At 51.7% G+C, this 21,096-nt stretch overlaps 1 protein-coding gene across 1 annotated transcript in view; it reads left to right on the forward strand.

Annotated features, from left to right (window-relative positions):
* Positions 1-20,729, forward strand: part of TAF4 (TATA-box binding protein associated factor 4) — a 71,083-nt gene extending 50,354 nt beyond the window's left edge. The window contains exons 9-15 of the mRNA XM_061207927.1: positions 352-466; positions 2,476-2,645; positions 2,950-3,080; positions 3,930-4,055; positions 4,502-4,558; positions 4,998-5,117; positions 19,245-20,729. Of these exons, the coding sequence (XP_061063910.1) occupies positions 352-466; positions 2,476-2,645; positions 2,950-3,080; positions 3,930-4,055; positions 4,502-4,558; positions 4,998-5,117; positions 19,245-19,412 (887 nt within the window). The 3' untranslated portion in view covers positions 19,413-20,729. The remainder of the gene's footprint in view (positions 1-351; positions 467-2,475; positions 2,646-2,949; positions 3,081-3,929; positions 4,056-4,501; positions 4,559-4,997; positions 5,118-19,244) is intronic.
* The last annotated feature ends 367 nt before the right edge of the window (positions 20,730-21,096 follow it).

Below are 21,096 nucleotides of genomic sequence, written 5' to 3' on the forward strand. Positions count from 1 at the left end.
CATTTTAGCCACGTGAACAGGTGTACAATTCAGTGGCGTTAGTACGTTCATAGGGTTGTACGGGCATCGCCCTGTCAGTACGATTTTTACAATTACACATTCAGGACTGGGTTCTTGCCTACATTTCAAAAAGTTTGATGAGATACAGGAAGGCAAATGCGTGAGAGATGCTGCTTGTGCTTTTACTCTAATCTAGAGTTAGTAACCCAGCGTTTCTGACGTTTTAGGAAGCTTCCTTGTGGTGGGCGGGAGGTAGTGGCCCTCCCCGCAGCCCACCTGGCACCGGGGACGGCAGTGTCTCCGTCTCCGAGTCCGTGCGCGGGGGGCATACCCTCGTCTCTTGTTTTGCAGTCCCTGTGGTGAAACCTGCCGTGTTACCTGGAACCAAAGCTCTTTCTACTGTCTCGGCACAAGCAGCTGCTGCACAGAAAAACAAGCTCAAGGAGCCCGGGGGAGGCTCGTTTCGGTAAGGAGTGAGCCCGTGGCGCAGGAGGCGCCCGGAGGGAGGGGCCTCGCCCGGTGGCTGTTGGTGCTTTGAGGCTGCGTTCATTCCCTGCGCGCGCACGCACACGCACACACGCACGCACACACACACACACACACGCACGCACACACACACACACACGCTGTGTGCGTGTTGTCCCCCAGAGCGGCTCAGGGACATTTGCCGCAGACAGGGCGGGATGGCAGAGCAGCTGACTTTCCGCGCGAACCAGTGGGAGATTTGTGTCTGTGATACGATGGCTCAGCCTTCTGAGAGCATCACAGTCATAACAGAGGACGCGTCTGTGTCCTCCTTTCAACCTCAGAACCTTCAGAGATGCTGTGCTTTGATCTCTTGACGAGCAGCTGGTCTGAGCATCGCCATAGGAAGGGCTGCAGTGGCTACTTTGGTTCGGATCCAGCAGTAGCAAAGTGCATATGTCAGGGGACCTGGGTGGTCCTTCCCTTCCCTTCCCAGTCGCTTCGTCCCTCACTCAATCTGTTAGGGAGCAGGGCAGGTGTTGGCAGTGCTGGAGCCGTGGTGGCCTGAGCCGGGGTCGGCCTCCAGGCAGGGTGAGGAGGTGGGTGCCTGGCACAGCCTGCAACGGAGGGCAGGGGCCCACGGGTGGGGAGGACATCCACGAGGGAGAGGGCGGGTGGCGGAGATGGGAAGACGCATCCACCTGCAGGTGTGAGGGAGTCAGAAATGCAGAGAGGAGCAAACGAGGCGAGCCCAGGGGGTTGGGTCGGGCTGGGCGTCCAGCTGTGGATGCTCAGGAAAGGCTATGGCCAGAGCCGCCCACTCTGCCACTGGGGGGGCCTGGGATTGGTGACACCACGATGGCAGCAGCACACCCAGCGCCCAGGGCTCGTCTAAAACCGCTTCCCCCGCAGTGACCAGGGTGCCTTAGGGGGCTGCTGATTCCAGGCCGGAGTCGGGAGGGTGCAGGACGAGTTAGTGCACTTTGTTTGGTCAGAAAGCAGTGCTCGAGGGTCAGAGTTCTCAGAAGCCCCCAAGTGGCCCCCTCCCGCCAGCCGTGTCTGTAGTGACGTTGTATCCGCTGGATAAGACAGGAACCCAAGCCCCTAGAAGCGAGTTAAGTGGGTGGTTTAGGGGAATGGGATTTGCACAGTCTCAGACCACCTCCCCCAAGGTCCTCGTAACTGCACAGGGAGGGAGGGGCGCCCCGACAGCAGGGAAGCCGGGCAGGGCCCCCCGGCGCTGGAGCTCCGTGTGCAGGGTGAACAAGGCCCCGTGACTCGTGTGAAATTCCTGCCAAAGGTGCATTGCCCGCGTCTCGTCACAAAGGGACGTCCGTCAGAGGGAAAACGAGGACATGCTGCAGAACAGCTGGCCTGTGACCTTCCAGGTGTCAGGGGCACGAGAGTGAGGGAGGGGCTGCAGAGACGTGACAGCAAAACGCAGCTCGTGGTTCTGAGCTGGACCCTTTGCTGTGGGAGACGCTCTAGGGACCGTTAGCCAAACCTGGGGGTCTGGGCGTGGCTGGTGGCCTGGTTTCAAAGGCCATCCCCCTGGTTCTGTAGGGGGTGCCTCTGTCCACAGGGAGCCACACTTCCGTGTCCCGGGGGGTGGGTGTCAGGTCGGCCGCTCACCCTCAAGTGATTCAGGGGGGAAGAGTCCCTTATACTGTACTCCAGCTTTTCTGAGAGTTTGTGATCGTATTAAAAATAAATTAATGCTGTGAGATCATTTAAAAAAGGTTTCACAGAACAAACTCCTTGAAGCAGTGAGTAGGTGCTGTGCTCTCTGTGAACTTGGCGTTGACATCTATGTGCAAAGACTCCCATTCTGCCGTACCTCCGGGTGGGTCTTCCTTTAAAAGAACAGATTCGCTTGCAGGCGACCGCCTTCGTGCTCAGGTGACGGCAGTGCGGGGGAGCCGCCCCTCTGTCTGCCGAGTTGGGGGCACCCGCATGTGCCTCCTTGGCGGCCCTCGTTCGGTTAGACCCACCTCCTCTTCTTTCCTGAAGGGACGACGATGACATCAATGACGTAGCGTCGATGGCTGGCGTGAACCTGTCGGAAGAAAGTGCGAGAATATTGGCTACGAACTCTGAGTTAGTGGGCACCCTGACGCGGTCCTGCAAAGACGAGACCTTCCTCCTCCCAGCGCCTCTGCAAAGAAGAATATTAGAAATAGGTATGGCCCTGTCTCCTACCGGCCCTGGGACGTCAGGCCTCCACGCGTGGGCTTGGCGTGGACCACGGCTGCGGTGCTCCGCGCGGAGCTGTCCTGGGCTTGGGGGCACACCCCTTGTCCCTTGTCACCTGTTTTGCCAGGGTTGTGCTTTCGTGGGGTTGGCGGTGACGTTCTCAGGTAGTTGAAGCAGGTGTAGACCACCCTCGACCCTCAGGTTGCACAAAGCGGTAACTGGGGGATAAGGGAAAAACAGCGAAGGAAAGAAAAGAGCTTCAGTGATTGTAAAGTATCGCCTGTTCCCCAGGTAAGAAACACGGCATAACAGAGTTACACCCAGACGTGGTGAGTTACGTGTCACACGCCACGCAACAGAGGCTGCAGAACCTTGTAGAAAAGATATCAGAAACGGCTCAGCAAAAGAACTTCTCTTATAAGGTAACCCGCCGTTTCCTGGAGGGGATGCCCTGTCGCCCCTCCTGGGTCTGGTGCCGCCTGGAGGGCACAGGGGAAGCGGCGGAGTGTTGAGCTTGTTTTGAGTTTTTCCCAGAACGAGATTTTGGGAAGATGCCACTTCTTTCAGCCCCGTGGTGCTCTGGGCGCTTTCCACCGGGCTCTGGAAGGAGGATGCGGGGGATCCGACCTCCGGGTTAGGGAGCCGACCTTCTGGGTCTGGGCAGGCGGCATCTTCAGCTCTGGAGATGGTGGACCCTCCTGCCCGTTTCCACGCGGGGCGGGGCGGGGGGTCCCAGCAGCTGCGCAGGCCCGAGCTGTGTGTGCAGACGCGAGGGGCTCTGGCTCACCCGCGCTCCCGGGACTCAGAGTGGTGCCCTGCCGTGTGCTGTGGAGGGCCGGCTCGCCGGAGCCCGGCCTCGCACAGTAGGCTCAAGGCAGAGCCCGCCTTCCTCTTCAGTCACGCAGACCCTCTTTCAAGGGCACCGTGGAGCGGCCAGGCACTGCCTGCGCGGCGTTGGAAGTACAAGCCTGTAGCCATTTTGCTTTAAAAATACTTCTTATGCTATTAGAAAAAAATTTTAAATGTCACTTAAAAGAGTCAAATGATACCAAAGCGTATAAAGTGGACACTTGCCTGTGAGCCCCCGGACGACTTGCCTGAGACGGCGTGTGCGATCCAGAGCACTTCAGAAGCAGAGTCTGTTGGAGACGAGAGGGGCTTGGGTCTGCGCGCCCGCCTGGGGAGGGGGCCGAGGGAGGCGGGAGGCGGTGCGCGGACTGTCCGGCTGGGTTCCCAGGTTCGTGACAAACAGTCGTTTCACTTTTTTCTAGGATGATGACAGATACGAGCAGGCAAGTGATGTCCGGGCTCAGCTCAAATTTTTTGAACAGCTTGATCAAATTGAGAAACAGAGAAAGGACGAGCAGGAGAGAGAGATCTTGATGCGGGCAGCAAAGGCAAGTGCTTGCGCTTCACTCAGTTTTCCCCTCTCCACCCTGGGCGCTCGCAGACACCCTTGGGGTTTCCAGGAGCCGGAGCAGGGTTTGGGGCTGGCCTCGATGACAGGTGCACGGGCTTAGGAGCAGAGCCGGGGCGGGAAGCCTCCGGACCTCCGCAGGTCACCCAGCGCGTGGGGCAGGTCCCTTAACTGAGCCCGGAGCCCTGCGGGCTGCCCTGGCCCACCGTCCTCAGGTCACGTCAGACCATGGCGTGGTTCTTACGTCCAAATGGTATTGATTTTCGTGATGATAAATTTTCATCTGTTAGCTGTAAACGTTTAAAAATTTAATGCATTCTGTCACGTGACTTAGATGTCATTACGTCACGAATAAGATAACATATTTGTCAGGTGATGAACGTTTAGGTCACAACTTATCTTTCTTTTTTACCTGTTTGAGAATAGTCTCGATCCAGACAAGAAGATCCAGAACAGTTAAGGTTGAAACAGAAGGCAAAGGAGGTAAGCTTTTTCAGTCCAAGAATCTACACTCACTGCACACTTGAAAATATGTTCGTATTCAACCTCAGCACCTAACAGGAGAGAGAGAGAGGCTGAGAAAGCCATGGTATCTCTGCACAGTAGGCCTTCCTGTAGCGATTTATGATGTTTGCAAAAGTGTTTTCCTGTGCTTTTAAACTTCAAGGTAATTTCTCATTTGGTGCAATCCAGTCTCTGTACTCTCAAGATTTGCTCATATTTTCTGAGCTTTTTAAGATGAGCATCTATTGCTTTACTGTTTTTCTGATTGCAAAATATGCTTACTGTTTAAAAAAAAAAACAGTCAAATTAAATTTTAATTTAGGAAGATTTAGAAAACCCTTTGGTGTCTACGTAATACTTTTGTAGTAATAAAAAATGTGCATGAAATGACAGTCCCTGTTTCCTTTTCAAAACAAAGATGCAGCAACAAGAACTGGCACAGATGAGGCAGCGAGATGCCAACCTCACAGCACTAGCTGCCATCGGGCCCAGGAAAAAGAGGAAAGTGGACTCTCCGGGACCGGGATCGGGAACAGAGGTACCGCACGGTTGCAGGGACGGGGGCTGGAGGGGCCTCGGGGCACCTGCGTCCCGCCCGCCTCTGCAGGGAGTCAGGCACGCTGAGAACGGGCTGGCGTTCTCGCGCACACGTTGTCTCACCGCCCTTGGAATACTTGTTTTCTCGGTACATTCGATACTTTATATTCAAATCAACCTGTTTGTGGATATCACGTGAGCAAGAAGTTCTTTGCATGAGGAAGTTTGATCACTGTAGCTTAACATGATGAGATTTAGACTGACTTTGAAGAGAATATGGGGAGATTCCGTCAGAAGACTGACCTTTGGGGGGCTGACTGTTCTCCCTGAGTAGTGGGGTTAGCATGAAGGAAGGTTGTTGCCTGTTTCTGTGTGTCCAAATTTTGTTAGTTTCTTGTTTTGTTTGCTGTCGTATCTTTTTATGCAATGACAAACCCAACTTTAAAGTATTGTTATTTTTTCTTTAAACTGCCAGTTGCTTTACAAGTAAATCACAGGAAGAAAGAAAACATCGTCTTTTATATTTACCTGCTTATTTACCATTTCTGGTGTTTTTCGTTCCTTCTTCCCAAGTTCCAGGCTTCCATCAGCAGTATTTCCCTTTGGCTTGAAGGACAGCATTTAACGTTTCTTGTAGTGCAATCTGCTGGTGATGGATTCTTTCAGCTTTTGTTTACCTGAAAATGGTTGTATTTCGCCCTCAAAAGTTTGAATGAAGTTTTCCCTGAATGTTGACAGTTTGTTTTTTCTTCTTTCAGCTCTGTTTTTTTAACTTCAGGTTAATTTTCTCTCACATTCTTGAATAAGCCGAGCAAATCCAGATATCCGTCACTTAATTTTATAGAATGATCGACTAACAGGGATAAGTGATTGTAAGAATTTTAGCCATCCTTCACGTTTTTCCTCTACTCCTTGAATCCTGTCTTAACTGCTGGTCTCTTTCTTTTTTCCAAGGAAACTCCTATTCTCATTTAGACATGTCTTCTTGTTCCAGATCACAAAAAAGATGGGAGATCTCCCAGTGTGTTTTGCAGAATTGCAGAGCTCTTATTCTTAGACCTGAAAACAGCCGTGAACGTGTGACCGTCGTCGTCCTTGAAGACGTTGTTCCATCGTATTCAGGGCCCCACTGTGATTTCAGTGCTTGTTTCCTGTCGGTCACGTGTGTCACGTCTCCAGCTGTTTTGAGGTGATCGTCTTACTGCTTAGAAGTTCGTCTGTGTGGTGTTTAGACTTGGTTCTCTTGCTGGTCGCTCTGCTTGGGCTTCTCTGAGCTTCTTGGATCTGTAGGTCAGTAGTTCTCCTCAAATTTGCAACACTTTGGCCTTTATTTCTTCAGAACTTTCTCTGTTTCAGTCTTTTTCTATTGGGATTCCCAGTTATACCGTTAGATCTTTTGATCTTGCCCTGTGGGTCTCTGAGTGTGTATTTGTTTTTCTTTAATCACTTCTTTCTCTGTTCGGACTGGATCATTTCTACTGATCTGTCTTCAGATTCCCTGTCTTCTCCAGTCAGCTCTGCAGTCTGTCCAGTGAAGTTTTCATTTGTTGATGTATCTGCAGTTCTGGGATTTCCACTGAAGTTTTTTTTATGGCTGCTGATTCTTTGCTGAGATTTCCCTGTCTGCTCACTTACTGAGGCCACATTTTCCCAACATTCTTTGAACCTATTTGTAAAAGCTGCTCTAATGGTTTTGTCATGTCCGACATGTGGGGCGTCTCGATTCGGTCTCTGTCGACTGCTTTTTCCTTTGACCATGGGTCACAGTTTCCTGTCTCTCTGCATGTCTAGTCATTGTTGCTTGGATGCTGGATTTTGTGGATGACATGTCATCATCCTCTGAAGAGTATTGACTCTTGTTTTAGTTCAGCTCCTGGCTGCTCATCTTGAACTTGTGTGTCTTGTGTCTCACTTTGGTGTTCAGTAGGGTCTGTGGAAATCTGGGTCTGTGGGTCTGTGATGTTTCTGAGCTCCCTCACCCAGTGGGGCTCACCCTGCAGACTTGCCTTCCCTGTGCAGGTTTTAGGCTTGGTTGGGGTGGGTCTTACGTAGGGTGTGATCCTTACTCCCAGGGAAAGGCCTTTGGCGACTTGGCTGGATGCTGGGAGGGAGAGCGTCGGGTGGGCTGCGCTCCAGCGAGGACTGTCGCTCATGCATGTGTTTTGGTTACATCACGTGGCTGTTTCATGCTGTCCTCTCCCCCTGGACCCTTCGTCTTAGTTCCATAAGTAACTCTATGTTTAATGCTAATTACAAGTCTGTGTGGATGTCTCTATAGTCATTTGGTTTTCTGAATTGCGTTCTCTGTTGGATTCTTTTGGAATGTTTCATGGGGGCTGCGTTCCCCATATTTGTGCATGTCGATGACAGTTTTGATAGCTAGAAAATCCGTGGCTCATGTTTTCTTTCCTTGAGAATCTATCTTGAGTAAATAGTTACACTAGATAATTTTTTTCCTGGTATGAAAGGTTGCTGTCAGTCTGATGATAGTCTAATTTTATTTCTCGTGTGTTTCTCATGTGTTCTTTCTGCCCAAAGATGCCCACAGAATTCTTTTCCCATAAAGCCCAGCATTTTACTTGGAGTTGGCTGTCTTGGGTTGTCATTCTCAGGGAGAGGTTGTGTTCTTTCAGCATATATGCAGTTAAACCTTTCGTATTCAGGAACATTTTCTTTAACGCTTTCTTTGTTTTTGTTTTCCTCTTCAGAGATTCCTGTTATTCATACGTTGTATCTTTTGTATCTGCCATCAGTATTTGTCCTTTTCTCTTTAATCCTTTCAGTCTCTTCTTTTAAAAAGTTTTATACTCTGTTTATCCTTCTCGCTCTCCTAAGTCCTTCTTAAGGTATCATTTGTTGCGTTTATTTGCTCTTGTGTTCTTTTTAGTGTAGTCTTCATTTCTCAAGTGAAATTTTCTTTTGTTTCTAATTTTTCCTTGACTTTGTCACCTCATTTCTGAGTTTCGCTGATTCTGGTTTACGTTATTCTTTCATGCTTTTTATCATTTTCTCGATGTCTTTTAGCTTGTTTGGAAATAGAACATAACAGTTTTGATCTCTTTTTGATTGTGTCTTTTTGGTGCTTTTCATCGTCTGTAGGGATGTTGTTCTGCTCCTTATTATCTTTTTCTCCTAGGGCAGCTTGTCTGGGATTTGACCTTTCTGTGGTTCACTTTTATGTGAATTTTGCTGTCTTAAACCTTTAGGAGGAGGTGGCGTGAAGGTTGGCCACTTCACTGAGCTCCTCTCCTGTTGTTCCCACGTGGCGACGAACTTGCTGTCTGACATGTCAGCCTCTGCTGCTCTCTGACTCTTACCTGGACCTTTTTGTCTCCGTTGTCCCTGTCCTGCTCAGCTTTAATGTCCCTCCTCGCAGGTTCTCTTCTGTGTGAGGCCCTGTGCTGCGGGGCCCGGGCAGGTCGGAGGCAGAGTTCCTAGTGGCGGGGCTGCTGTTGAGAGGAGAGAGCTCCTGGCTGTAGCTGCTGCTCTCCGGTGAACCTGCCACTCTTCCTGGTGAACACCCGCTGGCTCCTGGGGGCTTTCGGGCCTCGCAGGTGCCCCGCTGCTTTTCCCGCACAGTTTTGAGATAGGCTTGTGGCTGCTCGCCGTTCGTCTTCACCGGTTTGGTTGTAAATATTGTCTGCTGGCATTTGGTTTTGCCTTCTAGTTGCTCTGTGTTTTATATGGCCTTTGGAAAGATTAAAAAAAACTTTGACGCCTCTGGCATCTTCTTCCCAGAATATACTGATTAATGTTTTTCAAAATGTTTTTCTTTTGATTTAGAGTAGTTTCAAACGTATAGAAAAGTTGTAAGAACAGTATAAAAAACTCCATTCAGATTCTCAGTTCTGAACATTTTACCACCTTTATTTCATCACCCCCTCTTTACACACACAAGTACGCGTGTGGGATGTTCCATCACCCCTAAATGCTGACAACACTGGACGTTCTCTTGTGTTACTACTGCACCCACCCCACCCCACCCCCCCGCATCGGGAAATCAGCCCTGGTGCCCCAGGGTCCCCAGACCTGCTCCCAGTTCACCGCCTGTCCTGCTTTCTCGTTGATCCAGGCGTGTGCGGCGTCCAGCCAGCTTGTGGCGTGAACCTCTTCCCAGTCTCCCCGTTCCTGACCGTGTTGAAGAGGGCGGGTCTCTTGTTCTGTAGGATGACCCTTGGCATCACTAGGTGATCTTAGCCTTGATCACCTGGTTAAGTTGCCTGGCTGAGAAAGCAGCTTTCTCCACTGTGTAGTCAGTTAGTCCCTTAGCGTTTATTAGTATTGTGAAAGGAGGTACTCCAGGATCACGCAGGTACTCTGTTCCCATCACACCTCACCCGGCCTTAGCACCCTTGCATGACTGCCGCTGCGTCAGGACCGCCAGGCTGGGGGCCAGATTATGATGCTCTGTTTCCATCACGCCTTCCACATTTACTGGTTGCCTTCTGCTGTGAAGAAGAGCTTCCCTCCCTCCCTCCCTCCGTCCTCTTTCATTCATGCACTCGTTCATCACTGTGTATGGACGCATGGATTCCTGCTGTATTCAGAGGGTTGTAATCAGTGCTCTCGTTATTTCTAGATTTGGTCAGTGGAAGCTTCTTCAGGCTGTTTCCTGTATCCTTTTGAAACGTAGCCTCGTCCTGTAAGTGCGAGAGGTGTCCAGGTGCCTCTTGTGCTTCCCCTGCCCTCACCCGCGGTGGCGCCCAGGAGCCTGCTTCCTTGCGGTGGAGGGTGGTATTTAGAGACCAGTATCTGAGCACTGTGTGTGTGGATCGCTACGGGGGTCCCTGCTCCAGGCCCCCAGCAGTCAGAGCCCGGAACGTATGTATGTGTACAGGCGCGTGTGCGCGTGCGTGCATGCGTGCCCCTTTCTGTATCTAGAACAACCCTGTGCGTTCCAGTTGATGCTGAGATTCTAGTCTAGGACCTCAGGGCTTCTTCTCGTCTTCTTCCTTTCCGTACTTTCGAATCCCTTCACAGGCAGACAGAACACGAGTTCCCGTTATTCTCAGTATATTTGTTTTTTTTTTTTTTTTGGCTCAATGTAACCAGTCCTCCAACCACTCTGGCTGCTGGGGTCCCTGTGCTGGGAGGGGAGGGCTCGTGGGAAAGACATGTTGATTCACTTCTGCCTTAGGCGTTTTCTAAAGAAGAGAAAAAGAGCGCGTATTTCCAGACTGAAGGGGAGGGCGTGGGGGTGGGGAGGAGTGTGGGGTGAGGGGGCACCTTGAGGAGACGGTGGGAGGGATGCGCGTCACCAGAGGTCCTGGGGCGTGGCTTCGTACGTTGGTGGTTGTGCCTGATTTTGGTCTTCAGGGATACTTGTGAGTTATGTGTGTGACAGTTAATACGAAATCTGGAATTTAAAAAGTCCTTCATATGCCTTTCTTCATCAGAGCTAAGGCTTAATTTCTCTTTTTCTTTTTTTAGTTTAGGATTATTTCTTGAGGGTGTGTCTTTTAAAAAAAAAAACAAAAAACTGTATCGTGAACGAATTTTAGACTTGCAGCAAAGTTGCGAGAAGAGTAAAGAGAGTTTCTGTGTATCCCTCACTCAGCTTGCCCTACGGTGCACCATTGGTGTGATACTACTGACTAAAGACCTTATTTGATTTGGTCTTTCAGAATTTAATTTTAAGTTAAGAAACTCTGTATTTTAGAGCAGTTTTAGGTTCACGGCCAAATTGAGTGGAAAGTGCAGAGAGTTGCCATACGCCCGCCCCTCCCCCCTCCCCTCGCACCTGCACAGCCTCCCGCATCATCCACGCCCCCCCACCGGATGCTGCGCTTGTTACAGTCGATGAACCTGCACGGACACTTCATCACCACCAGAGTCCACAGTTTACATCCGGGTTCCCTCTTGGTGTTGCACATTCTGTGGGTTTGGACAGATGTATGATGGCCTGTATCCACCTTTACAGTATCATACGGAGTAGTTTCACTGCCCTAAACGTCCTCTGTGCTTCATCTGTTCATCCCTCCCTCCCCCCAGCCCCTGGCAACCCCTGATCTTTTTACCGTCTCCATAGTTTTGTCTTTTCCAGAGTGTCATAGAGTTGGAATCATACAGTCTGTAGCCTTTTCAGACTGGCTTCTTTTGCTTAGTTAAATGCATTTAAGGTTCCTCCGTGTCCTCTCGTGGCTTGGTACCTCATTTCTCTCTTTTCAAGGCTGAATAATATTCCACTGTCTGGATGCACCACAGTTTATTTATCCATCACCTGCTGAAGGACATCTTGGTTACTTCCAAGTTTTGGCCACTGTGAATAAAGCTGCTATAAATACCCACGTGCAGGCTTTTGTGTGGACGTGAGTTTTCAGCTCCTTTGGGTAAATACCAAGGAGCACAATTGCTGGTTCGTATGGTGAGAGTATGTTTAGTTTTGTAAAAAACTGCCAGACTGTCTTCCAAAGTAGCTGCTCCATTTTGCGTTCCCGTCAGTTATGGATGAGAGTTCCTGTTGCTCCACATCCGCACCAGCATTTGGTGTTGTCGGTGTTCTGGGCTTTGGCCGTCCTAATAGGTGTGTAGTGGTATCTCATTGCTTTAATTTGCATTTCCCTGATGCATGATCTGGAGCATCTCTTCATGTGCTGCTTCTTTGGCGAGGGGTCTTTTAAGGTCGTTGATCCATTTTAAAAATTGGGTTGTTTGTTTTCTTGTTATTGAGTTTTCAGAGTTCTTTGTGTAGTTTGGATGAGTTTTTTTTTTTTTTTTTTTTAACCAGTTATGTCTTTTGCAAATGTTTTCTCTGTATTTGATTGTTACCATTCTCCACTGAAGATGTAGGATCCCATCCAGTACCCCTCCTGGCATTTGGTCACCATGTCTCTGTAGCCTCCTCTGGTCTATGATGGGTCCTCTGTCTTTCCCTGTCTTTCCTGATCTTGACACTTTGAAGAGTGTGTGCTGGTTATTTGGTGGAAGGTCTCTTAATTTGGGCTCATCTACGTTTCCTCTTGATGAAACCCAGGTTATGTAATTTGGCTAGAATGTCGCACCAGTGATACCGTGTCCTCAGTGCGTCGTATCAGGAGGTATGTGACATCTGTGTGTCCCGCTGCGGGCGATCACTTTGAACACTTGGTTCTAGGGGGGTGGCAGGCATCTCCCCTGCAAATCTGTGTCCCTTTGTGATGCAAGTGTCTTGTGGGAAATGCTGAGGGACCGTGCCCTCCTGTTCTCCTCATTGGCACCGCTGCTCCCCGTGTGCGGTGCCCGCAGGCTGACAGGCTCTCCTTCTCCTCTGTCCCCCGTTTGCTGGTTGGAGTTCTGCCAGCCCTGCTTGGTCCTCGCGAGCCCTTCAGTTGGGCTCCTCTGTCCTGTTGACGTAACCTGTCACCTTCTGAAGGGTTCTTACTCTCTCACGTCACAAATGTTCCAGGCTTACCTTATATTTTTCCTGCCCTAACAGTGGAATCGACCGTTTCTCCACAGAGCCGCGGTTCTTTTTTGTTGGGACGCGTGTGCAGGGACCAGGTCTGGGCACCGGTGTGCTCGGGCCCCTGGGTGTCTTGCTCCAGCCCCCACGGGGGTACAGCTGGGGATACGTGCACCACCCCACCTGTGTTTTCCGTGTCTGTACTGAAGGCGGTGGATCCAACCTGACGTGACAGGCCCTCCGAGCCGTCCCGCGTCCCACGTGGGAGGCCTGACTCTCATCGTCACGGTGGGTTTGCTCTTTGTCCCACCCTACTTTGCAGATAAAAAGGAGATCCAGAACTGCTAAGCCCTGTGAGAAGGAAGTGGCTGACTATCCAGAGTAGCATGTGTCTGCCCAGTTCTTTCTGTGTGTAGCCCTGCAGCAACCCCGAGTTCCGCATCCTCAGCGCCGCGGAGTTACCTAGATGAGCCCTTTCCCGCTGCCCCTCAGCAGGCCGCGTCCCTCCGAGTGGCACAGCTGGGCTCTCCTGCTGCTGTCTGTCCTCCGGTGCGGCCCCCCCCACCCCCGCTCGCGTTTAGTTGTTTATTTGTGGGTTCTCGGGGCCAGAGCTGTACAAAAGACTGTGCCCCCAGCAGTGCCGTCTCCTCCCCCTCAGACGCAAGCGTGTGTTTTGCGATTTCCGCCTCTCTCTCGAGGGAGCATAATGCCGGCGCCTTCTGCAGTGGGCCGTTTCACTTCGCGTACTCTGGAGCGCACTCCGTGCCGTGTCGTGGCGATGCTCCCCGTTCTTCACAGCAAGCGGGGTGCTTCTCCGCACCCACGTGCCTTGGGCGACCCCCTCCCTCGTGCACGGATGGTGCTGTGTTCTTGGGGGGGTGTTGTGGGGTGAAGGTAAGTGGGTCGGTAGCTCCGTTGGGAATTGCCAAGCTCCCGTCTGGAGGGCCGCGCCGGTTCGCACCCGCCGGTGGTGAAGGGGAGGGCCTGTCTCCCCACAGCCTCCCGGCGCGTGCTGCCACAGTCTGGAATCCTGCTGACCTGTTGGGCAGCAGGGGTGCTCAGCTTCCGTGAGTGTGCTGTGGGTGCTTGAGAACAAGGCGTATTCTTAGGCAGGGTGCAGGACTTGCTGGGTTTATATGGGGTGCACCTTACCGGTTATGCCCACTGTGTCTTTGCTTATTTTTGTCCACGTGATGTGTTTTGTGCTGGATGTGGTGTCCCAGAGCCTTCCGTTGTTAGTGTGTTTTTGTCTTTTTTTTTTTTTTAATAAATTCATTTATTTATTACTTATTTTAAGCTGCGTTGGGTCTTCGTTGCTGCGCGCGGGCTTTCTCTAGTTGTTGCGAGCAGGGGCTACTCTTCATTGCGGTGCGTGGGCTTCTCTGCAGTGGCTTCTGTTGTTGTGGAGCACGGGCTCTGGGTATGCGGGCTTCAGTAGTTGTGGCGCGCGGGCTCAGCAGTTGTGGCTCGCGGGCTCTAGAGCGCAGGCTCAGTAGTTGTGGCGCACGGGCTTAGTTGCTCCGCGGCATGTGGGATCTTCCCGGGCCAGGGATTGAACCCGTGTCCCCTGCATTGGCAGGCAGATTCTTAACCACTGAGCCACCAGGGAAGTCCTTGTGTTTCTGTCTTTATCTCCTTGCATCTCCTGCGGTTTTTGCTTTGTATGGGGGTTGCCGTGTTATTTGGTACATAAATATCCGTAAGTGTTACATGTTCACCGTGAGTTGTGAGTTTTACCATTGAAAAGTGTCTGCCTTTGCCCAGTGGGCTTGATGTCTCCTTTGTCCTCAGTCAGGGCCATTACCCCTGCTCTCCTGTTTGCATCAGCCTGGAAAACCTCCATTCTGCTTGATTTGTAGCTCTTCCTTTAGGTATGTCTCTTGTGTAGAGCACATGGCGGGGTCTTGTTTTCTGAGTCCAGTCGAAAAGCGTTTTCCTGTCACGGGTGGGTTAAGCCCGTCATCTGTATTGATGTAGCTGCCAAAGTGGGTTCTGACTCGGTCACAGTATTTTATGATGATGTGTATATTTTACAGTTGCTGTGTTTTTTGGTGAGATGTGTAGTCTTTGCTCCTTAATTAAGATTTTTGTTTGTGTTGAGGAAGGTTTGTAACTGTGCTCTGGTGGTTGCTTTTGTATGTGAGCGTTCCTGGGCGTCCTCAGCCCCAGGTTTTCACGTGCGTTTCCTGTTCGGCTTGCGTCCGCGTTCTCCTCGGCTCCCCGGTGGCCACACCGCATCCGGAGCCTGTGGTGTCCCCTTCCCTTTCCCTTTCGTGCTTGGTTACATCATTTCCACCTTGTCACAGCACTTGACGTTTCCCAGCCTCTTCCTCACCTCTGCTGTAGCACCAGCTGCGTGTTTATATATTATAAATGCTTATTTCTGCAGTTTTCTGAGGTTTCTCTGCTCTTCCCTTGTTGGGACGACCCCTGCCTGTTGCTGAGCCTTCGCGAAGCTCAGGTGCAGAGTCCCCTGATGTCTTGCAAGTTGAAACGGTTTTTCTGTGGCCTTGATGTGTGGAGGACAGTTAGGCTGGATATAAAAATGTTGGTTCACTCTTGCTTTCAGTGATTTTCCAGTGCTGTTCCATTGCTTTCTGTGTTGGTTTGGGAAAGCCTGATGCCAGGTTAATTCTCTCGTCTTGATGGTTTCTTTTCTCTTTTTACCTGGAGGCCTTTTCTTTATCTTGGAAAGCTGACAGTTTTATGAGGCTTTGTCGAAGTTGATTTTTATGGGTTAATTTTCCCAGGTGCCCACATGCCCTTTCAGTGTGTAGGTTTGTTTTTTTCTGTTTCTTGAAAGTTTCCTTGGATTACAGTTTGAGTATTAACCTCTGCCCGCACGTTTGTCCTCCTTGTCCGGGGGCTCTGACGATTGAGTACATGTCCTCCTTTGCTTGTCTTCCTTTTCCCCTGTTTTTTTCCTGGCCCTTTAATTTTTTTTCTTTGTCTCATTTTTATTCTCTTGTTTCTCTTCCTTTCTTCTTTGCCTCTTACTACATTTTTATTAGAGTTTTTTTCTCCCCTGAGCACCTTACAGTTTATATTAATTTCTGAGATAGTTTTGTCCTTTTTTCTCATTTCTTTCTTGTGTCGAATCAACTCTCATTTCTTTCTGGTCTTCAATCCATTTTCCCCCTAAGTTTTGAGTTTTTGACTCAAGGTGATTATCATATCCTCAAACGTTTAAGTATATTTTTTTTTGTTGAAAGCATTGTCTTACAGTTTTCTTGTTTTTCCAGACGGAGTTTGTCTCTGATACGTGTGGAGTTTAATTTTCTGACTTTTTGCAGTGGTTCTTTGTGGACCTGCTTATCTTCCTCTTGGGCATTTTCATGGTTTGGGTGTTTACAAGATTCACCATCCGATGGTGCCCTCTCCTGACAGTTCTCTAGAGCCCGGTGGCTTCGCAGGTGTCTGTCCGAGGGTGAGGAGGGCTGAGTGTCCTCTGGTGGCAAGGCCCTGTGCCTTCCGGACCCTGCATTCCCCCTCTTACTTCTTTGCCCGCCGCCGCTGCCCAGTTTCAAAGGACTCATCCCAGAAGCTGTGCGCTCTTAGGCCCCCCAGGCCCGCTCTGTCTCTGGTGCTTGGCCTCGTGGAGGCACTGTGGGCCCCGCCCAGGAGCATCGGTCCGCCTGGGGACCGGGCGGGCCCCGTCCTCATGTTGTGCGGATACCGTGCCCCGGGTAGGTCTGTGTTTCCCTCCCTGTTCTGGACGGTTCTTGGGGAGACGATGGGAGGTACTGGGGTGAGCTTGTCTTCAGCCTCCTGCGAGTGGCCCTTGTTCTGAGCTGAGTGCCCGAGGGGCTCCGTCGCTGCTGCTTTTCACGGTGCCCTCCAGCTGCGTGTGCTGGGCGTGGGCTCCGTCTCATGGACGCGTGTGGGGACCGCGCTGGCCCGAAGAGGAGCAGAGCGGGCGGCGGGGGCCCGTGCTGTTGGCGCTGCGACCTCGTCACCCGCCGTCTGGGACGCAGGGGCACCACGCGGGTTAGAGGTGCCCTCTCTTGGGCACAGACCTCTCACTGTGGTCGAGGGGGCTCTGGAGGGAGCGGCCACGAGGCCCCCGTGGTGCGAGTCCCCCCCAGACAGTCCCCGAGGGGCTGGTGCCCTCCGCCGACTGGGCGAGCGGCCACGGCAGGTCTGAAGCTGCACCGGCTGCCACCGCTGGTTGTGCACGGCCCTGGGGGCCCCAGCGAAGTGACCCCGCGAGCCAGGTGGGGTTGGGACGGAGGAGATTGTTTCCATTTGGTTTTTACCTTGAGTGTTTGTTGCCTGTCAGGTTGGTTGTGGTGTTTTTGACAGTGGAAAGATTGCCTTCAAAGGAGATACCAGCCTCCTTTCATGAATCCTCTCAACAGTCCTGTGACAGGACATGATGAATGGTCACACAGCACTTTCAGGGAGGAAGCTGGCCTCCGGGAGAATGTAAACCGTGTGTCCACGGTCGCTTTGTTTCAACCCCAGTGCCTGCAAATACAAAACAAAATACACCGAATCAGCCTCTTTGCTGGAGTGTGAATGTTGTTGAAGGTGGACGCCGGCACCTGCCCCGCAGTTTTCTGTCATCTGAGGTCACTGCTGGTCGCTCGGCTGCCGTGCCCGAGGGCCGCTTCCCCAGGCTTCCTGCATGGGGCTCTGGGCCGGACCGGGCCTCGCGCCCGCAGGCTGGGCGCTGGGTTCCCGTGACCGCCTTCTCTGTCCAGGACACCCCAGGGCAGTACGATCAAAGGACGGCACTCACCCCATGAAATCAGAAGTCATTTGAGTTGTCAAGTAGGATGCCTTTGAGCACATAGGCCTTTTTATTCAAGTCCATAGAACAGTGACGCGTGGCAGCGTCGTGACCTTCGGAGCCTGAGACGTGCGGAGTGGGGCCGTTGTGGTCCCGGCCCCGGAGCCCTGGCTGTGGGCTCTGCTAACGCTTGCCTGTCCGGATCGTTTGGAAGCACCTCTGACTTCTAAAAAAGATCTCATTAAAATATTACTTGCAGGGATTTCTTGAGTTTCAGCTTTAAATGCTGTGCCTGAAGGGAGCCCTCACCCCTGTCCCAGCTGGTTTTGGCCGTTGAACTGTTCTGAAAGTAAGAACATCAGACGTGGCCCAGAGTTGTAGCGAGTGTCACAGAAGACACCTGGCCCGTGGTTGAGGGAGCGCTTTGCTCTCCGCGAGCCCCAAGGTCTGGCGCCGCCCTGTCTGTCCCGGAGGCGGAGGCGGAGGCGGGGAGGAGCTCCCACCCGCCTGTCGGCCCCGCCCCAGCCGTCTGGCCAGGCACTGGCCTCGGCTCGGCCTGCAGGCCCCCCTGTGGTGCAGAGGCTTCACACCTGCAGGGCCCCCCCGGCGCAGGCCAGCTCTCCGGCTGCGGAGACGGAACCCCGTTTGCCTCCTGGCTCCTCTAAACTGTGTGCTTTCATCACCACCTTTTTCAGGGGCGCTGTTTGCCTTGTTCACAAAATGCTCCTTTAGGGCCGTTATGGAGACTCAGGGGAAACTGCCAAGAAAACCTAAATAGTTGTTTCAAACACGGAAAAGTAGTCACCAGAGGACTGGTCTGGAGGAGGGACCCCGGTGGTTAAGGGTGTCTGAATGGGGCATAAAGAACACGCGGTGAACGGTGGAAGAAGGGCGTGCGTGCCCTGAGCTGCCCTGAGTGCGCAGGAGGGACCAGCCTCACCTGCCACCTGCTGGCTGCTTGCTGTGCTGCCGCCTCCTCCAGCATCATAGGGCTCATTGCTCCCACCTTAAACTTCGAGAAAACGCCCTAAAAACACCGTTGTAAGGTTTGCGCTTGAAATATACACGAGCGACTTTAACCGTCAGAATACAGACACTCAGTGTTCATTCCGAGTGGAAAACCGAGAACTGTCCAGTTGGGAGTTGTGTGGTTCATGCCCACGAGTGTCGGTTGGAGGTGGTGACGTGCTGAAACCACGGGACGCTGGAGTTGTGTGGTTCATGCCCACGAGTGTCGGTTGGAGGGGCGGCGACGCGGCAGGAGAGCGCCCGGAACCCCGCCTGTGCCAAGCAGGCAGGCGTCAGAGCCCCAGCCGTCGCCCGGATCCCCCGCGGGCCGACCAGGCTGGGCGCCGAGCGGTGCAGGCCGGCTGAAGCGCCGCTGTCAGCCCGGGGAAGCAGGGAGCCCTCTCCAGGCCATGGACGACGTGGTGACTGTGGAGCCCTCGGCGCAGCCAGCCAGCCGACCACCACCAGCCCGCCCAGCCCAGGAGTCTAGACCTTGCGGCCTCGGGAAGTGTGCCTTTGTCGGCGAAGCGGGGATGACACGGCCGCCGTGGGCACAGCGTCAGCACACCTGAGTCCCTGGACGCCTGGAGGTCGGGGACGCCGGCCACAAGCCCCGGAGCTGTTCTGCCGTCCCCTTGGGGCAGGAGCCGCCACCTTTTCCTTCCTCGTGCCCCAGGGGCCGGAGTCTGAGCTCTGGGGGGAATCTCGGGGTTAGTGTTCTCGAGCGCGTGCCTGAGAGCAGCAGTCCTGGAGGGTCGGCGTGCCCCCTGCTCTCACCCCTCCCCGTTAGGGACTCGTAAAGCACTTCAGCTCCAGCAGTAGGCCTGCGGGAAGGAGCCGGTCCCAGGCCTGGCTTCCTCCAGAACCAGGGTTTCTTGGGACACCTGTAGGGAAACGTGAGTTGGTCCTGGGGCGGCACCTGGCCCTGCCCCTTCCTTCCAGCGCCGAGGGCCCTGCCCACCTCTGCGCACCACTAACTCGGCTGTCTTCTCCTTTCTCGTCACCAGGGCTCGGGCCCAGGCTCAGCGGTCCCAGGCAGTTCCGGCGTCGGAACCCCCAGACAGTTCACGCGACAAAGGATCACGCGGGTCAACCTCAGGGACCTCATATTTTGTTTAGAAAATGAACGTGAGACAAGCCATTCACTGTTGCTCTACAAAGCATTCCTTAAGTAGCACGGACGCGGCCTCTTAGACGGAGACGCCTGGGGACTTTTTCTATATTTGCAGATTACGCCTTTTTGTAACAAGCAAATGGGATATTGTTTAAAAAACAGCCACCTCTTTACAATGGAACAGTTTTATATTCCTGTTTCTAAGTCAACTCTTCAGTATGAAGGAAAACACGTTTCTGTAACAGAGAACAAGAGGCCCGCGGGTACTCTTAAAGGACAATTAAATCTTAACTCATCTTTGATCGAGTGGCCTTCTTGCCAAACAAGCCATATATAAAAACTGATGGAATCGTTTAGCAAATAAGTAGCTGCCCTCTGTCACCTCATAGCGGTTTCTACATCGTTTGTGCATTTGGTTTAGTTCAACCCAACTTACTGCGGAGGTGTGTGTCTACAGCCGATGACCTCATTTCTTTTATTTTATTTTTGTATTAGTCAGTTGGCAAAGCAAACTGATTTTTTTAGACTATTTATCTCCCTCCCTTCCCCGGCCCTCCATGCAGGATCCTCAAGGAGCAGGCAGCTCACCGTCCGCCTGCGCCTCGGGGCTCGTCCCTTTCTGCTTCGCGGGGGCCCGGCGATGAGGCTCCTGAATGTGTGGTCAGCATCTGTACAAATGCATTTTATTTGCTATCGTTTGTAAAGCTGTAAAGTTAAAAGAAATGAAAACCTTTTCAGCATAAATCTATTTTACTTGCACTGTTTTTTAGCTAAAAGTGAAAAAACTTAGATGAAATAAAATCAGAGTTGAGAAGAATCATCAGAAGACTGTTTCTCAGTGTGAATCAAGTGTTGAAAACTGGTTGGTGTATTTTGTCAGTAATTGTACATAACCTTTGGCACACAACGTGAGGACGGCTATGTAGCTATAATTATTTTGCTAAGAGGCTGTATGCAAGCTGTGGACTCGCTTTACAGACGTCCAGAGCAAAAGCCCCTTCTTTGTACCTATTTTTTTATTACAAATATACTAATTGGTTCTTTATATTTTCAGAGGTTATTGTATTAAATTGTCTATTGATAGTACTTTTATGACTGTAAATACTTCGGCTTTCTCCGTGTGAATTCTCACGTTAGACTTTATTCGCGCGTGTGAACTGAATGCTGATCAGTATTTTTTATCAACGCCTGAAAACTGTTACACCTTTTATTTTGTCTTTTAGGAAATCCCTGTCTTTCCATTTTTTCATGTAAATTTTGCACAGTTACTTGTTCATATGTAAATATTTTACTTTCAAAAATGAAGTTTTTAATTGCTATTGTTTTATATAGGATTGAAAGAAAATTAACTCCTTTATTAAAAACAAATTTATCTGTATTTGTTTTGCCTATTTTTCCCAGTTTTCCAGTTGTAGATTCTGCTGCCAGAGATTCAGCTCTGGTTCCGCTGAGGTGTGTATTTATGAGCTACTTGTTAGAATCAGTGTCTAAAACCCAGCGAATCTGGTAGAAATAGCCTCACCTCCAAGGACAGGACCTGCGTGCTCCAGAGTAGGACCCGGTGGGTCGCGTCCGAGGGCCCGGAAGCCGAGCTCAGGCCTTGCCCTCAGCCTGGGGCTCCCCACGTCGGACACAGATGGGACTTGCGCAGCGTGGACGCCGGGCTCCCGTCCATGCAGAGGCACAGGGGCACCCCTGGTAGGGGGAAGGTAAGGTGAGGGGCGGGGGAGATCTAGGGGGGGGCC

Source organism: Eubalaena glacialis, chromosome 13 (assembly GCF_028564815.1).
Source record: "Eubalaena glacialis isolate mEubGla1 chromosome 13, mEubGla1.1.hap2.+ XY, whole genome shotgun sequence".
Taxonomy (NCBI): Eukaryota; Metazoa; Chordata; class Mammalia; order Artiodactyla; family Balaenidae; genus Eubalaena; species Eubalaena glacialis.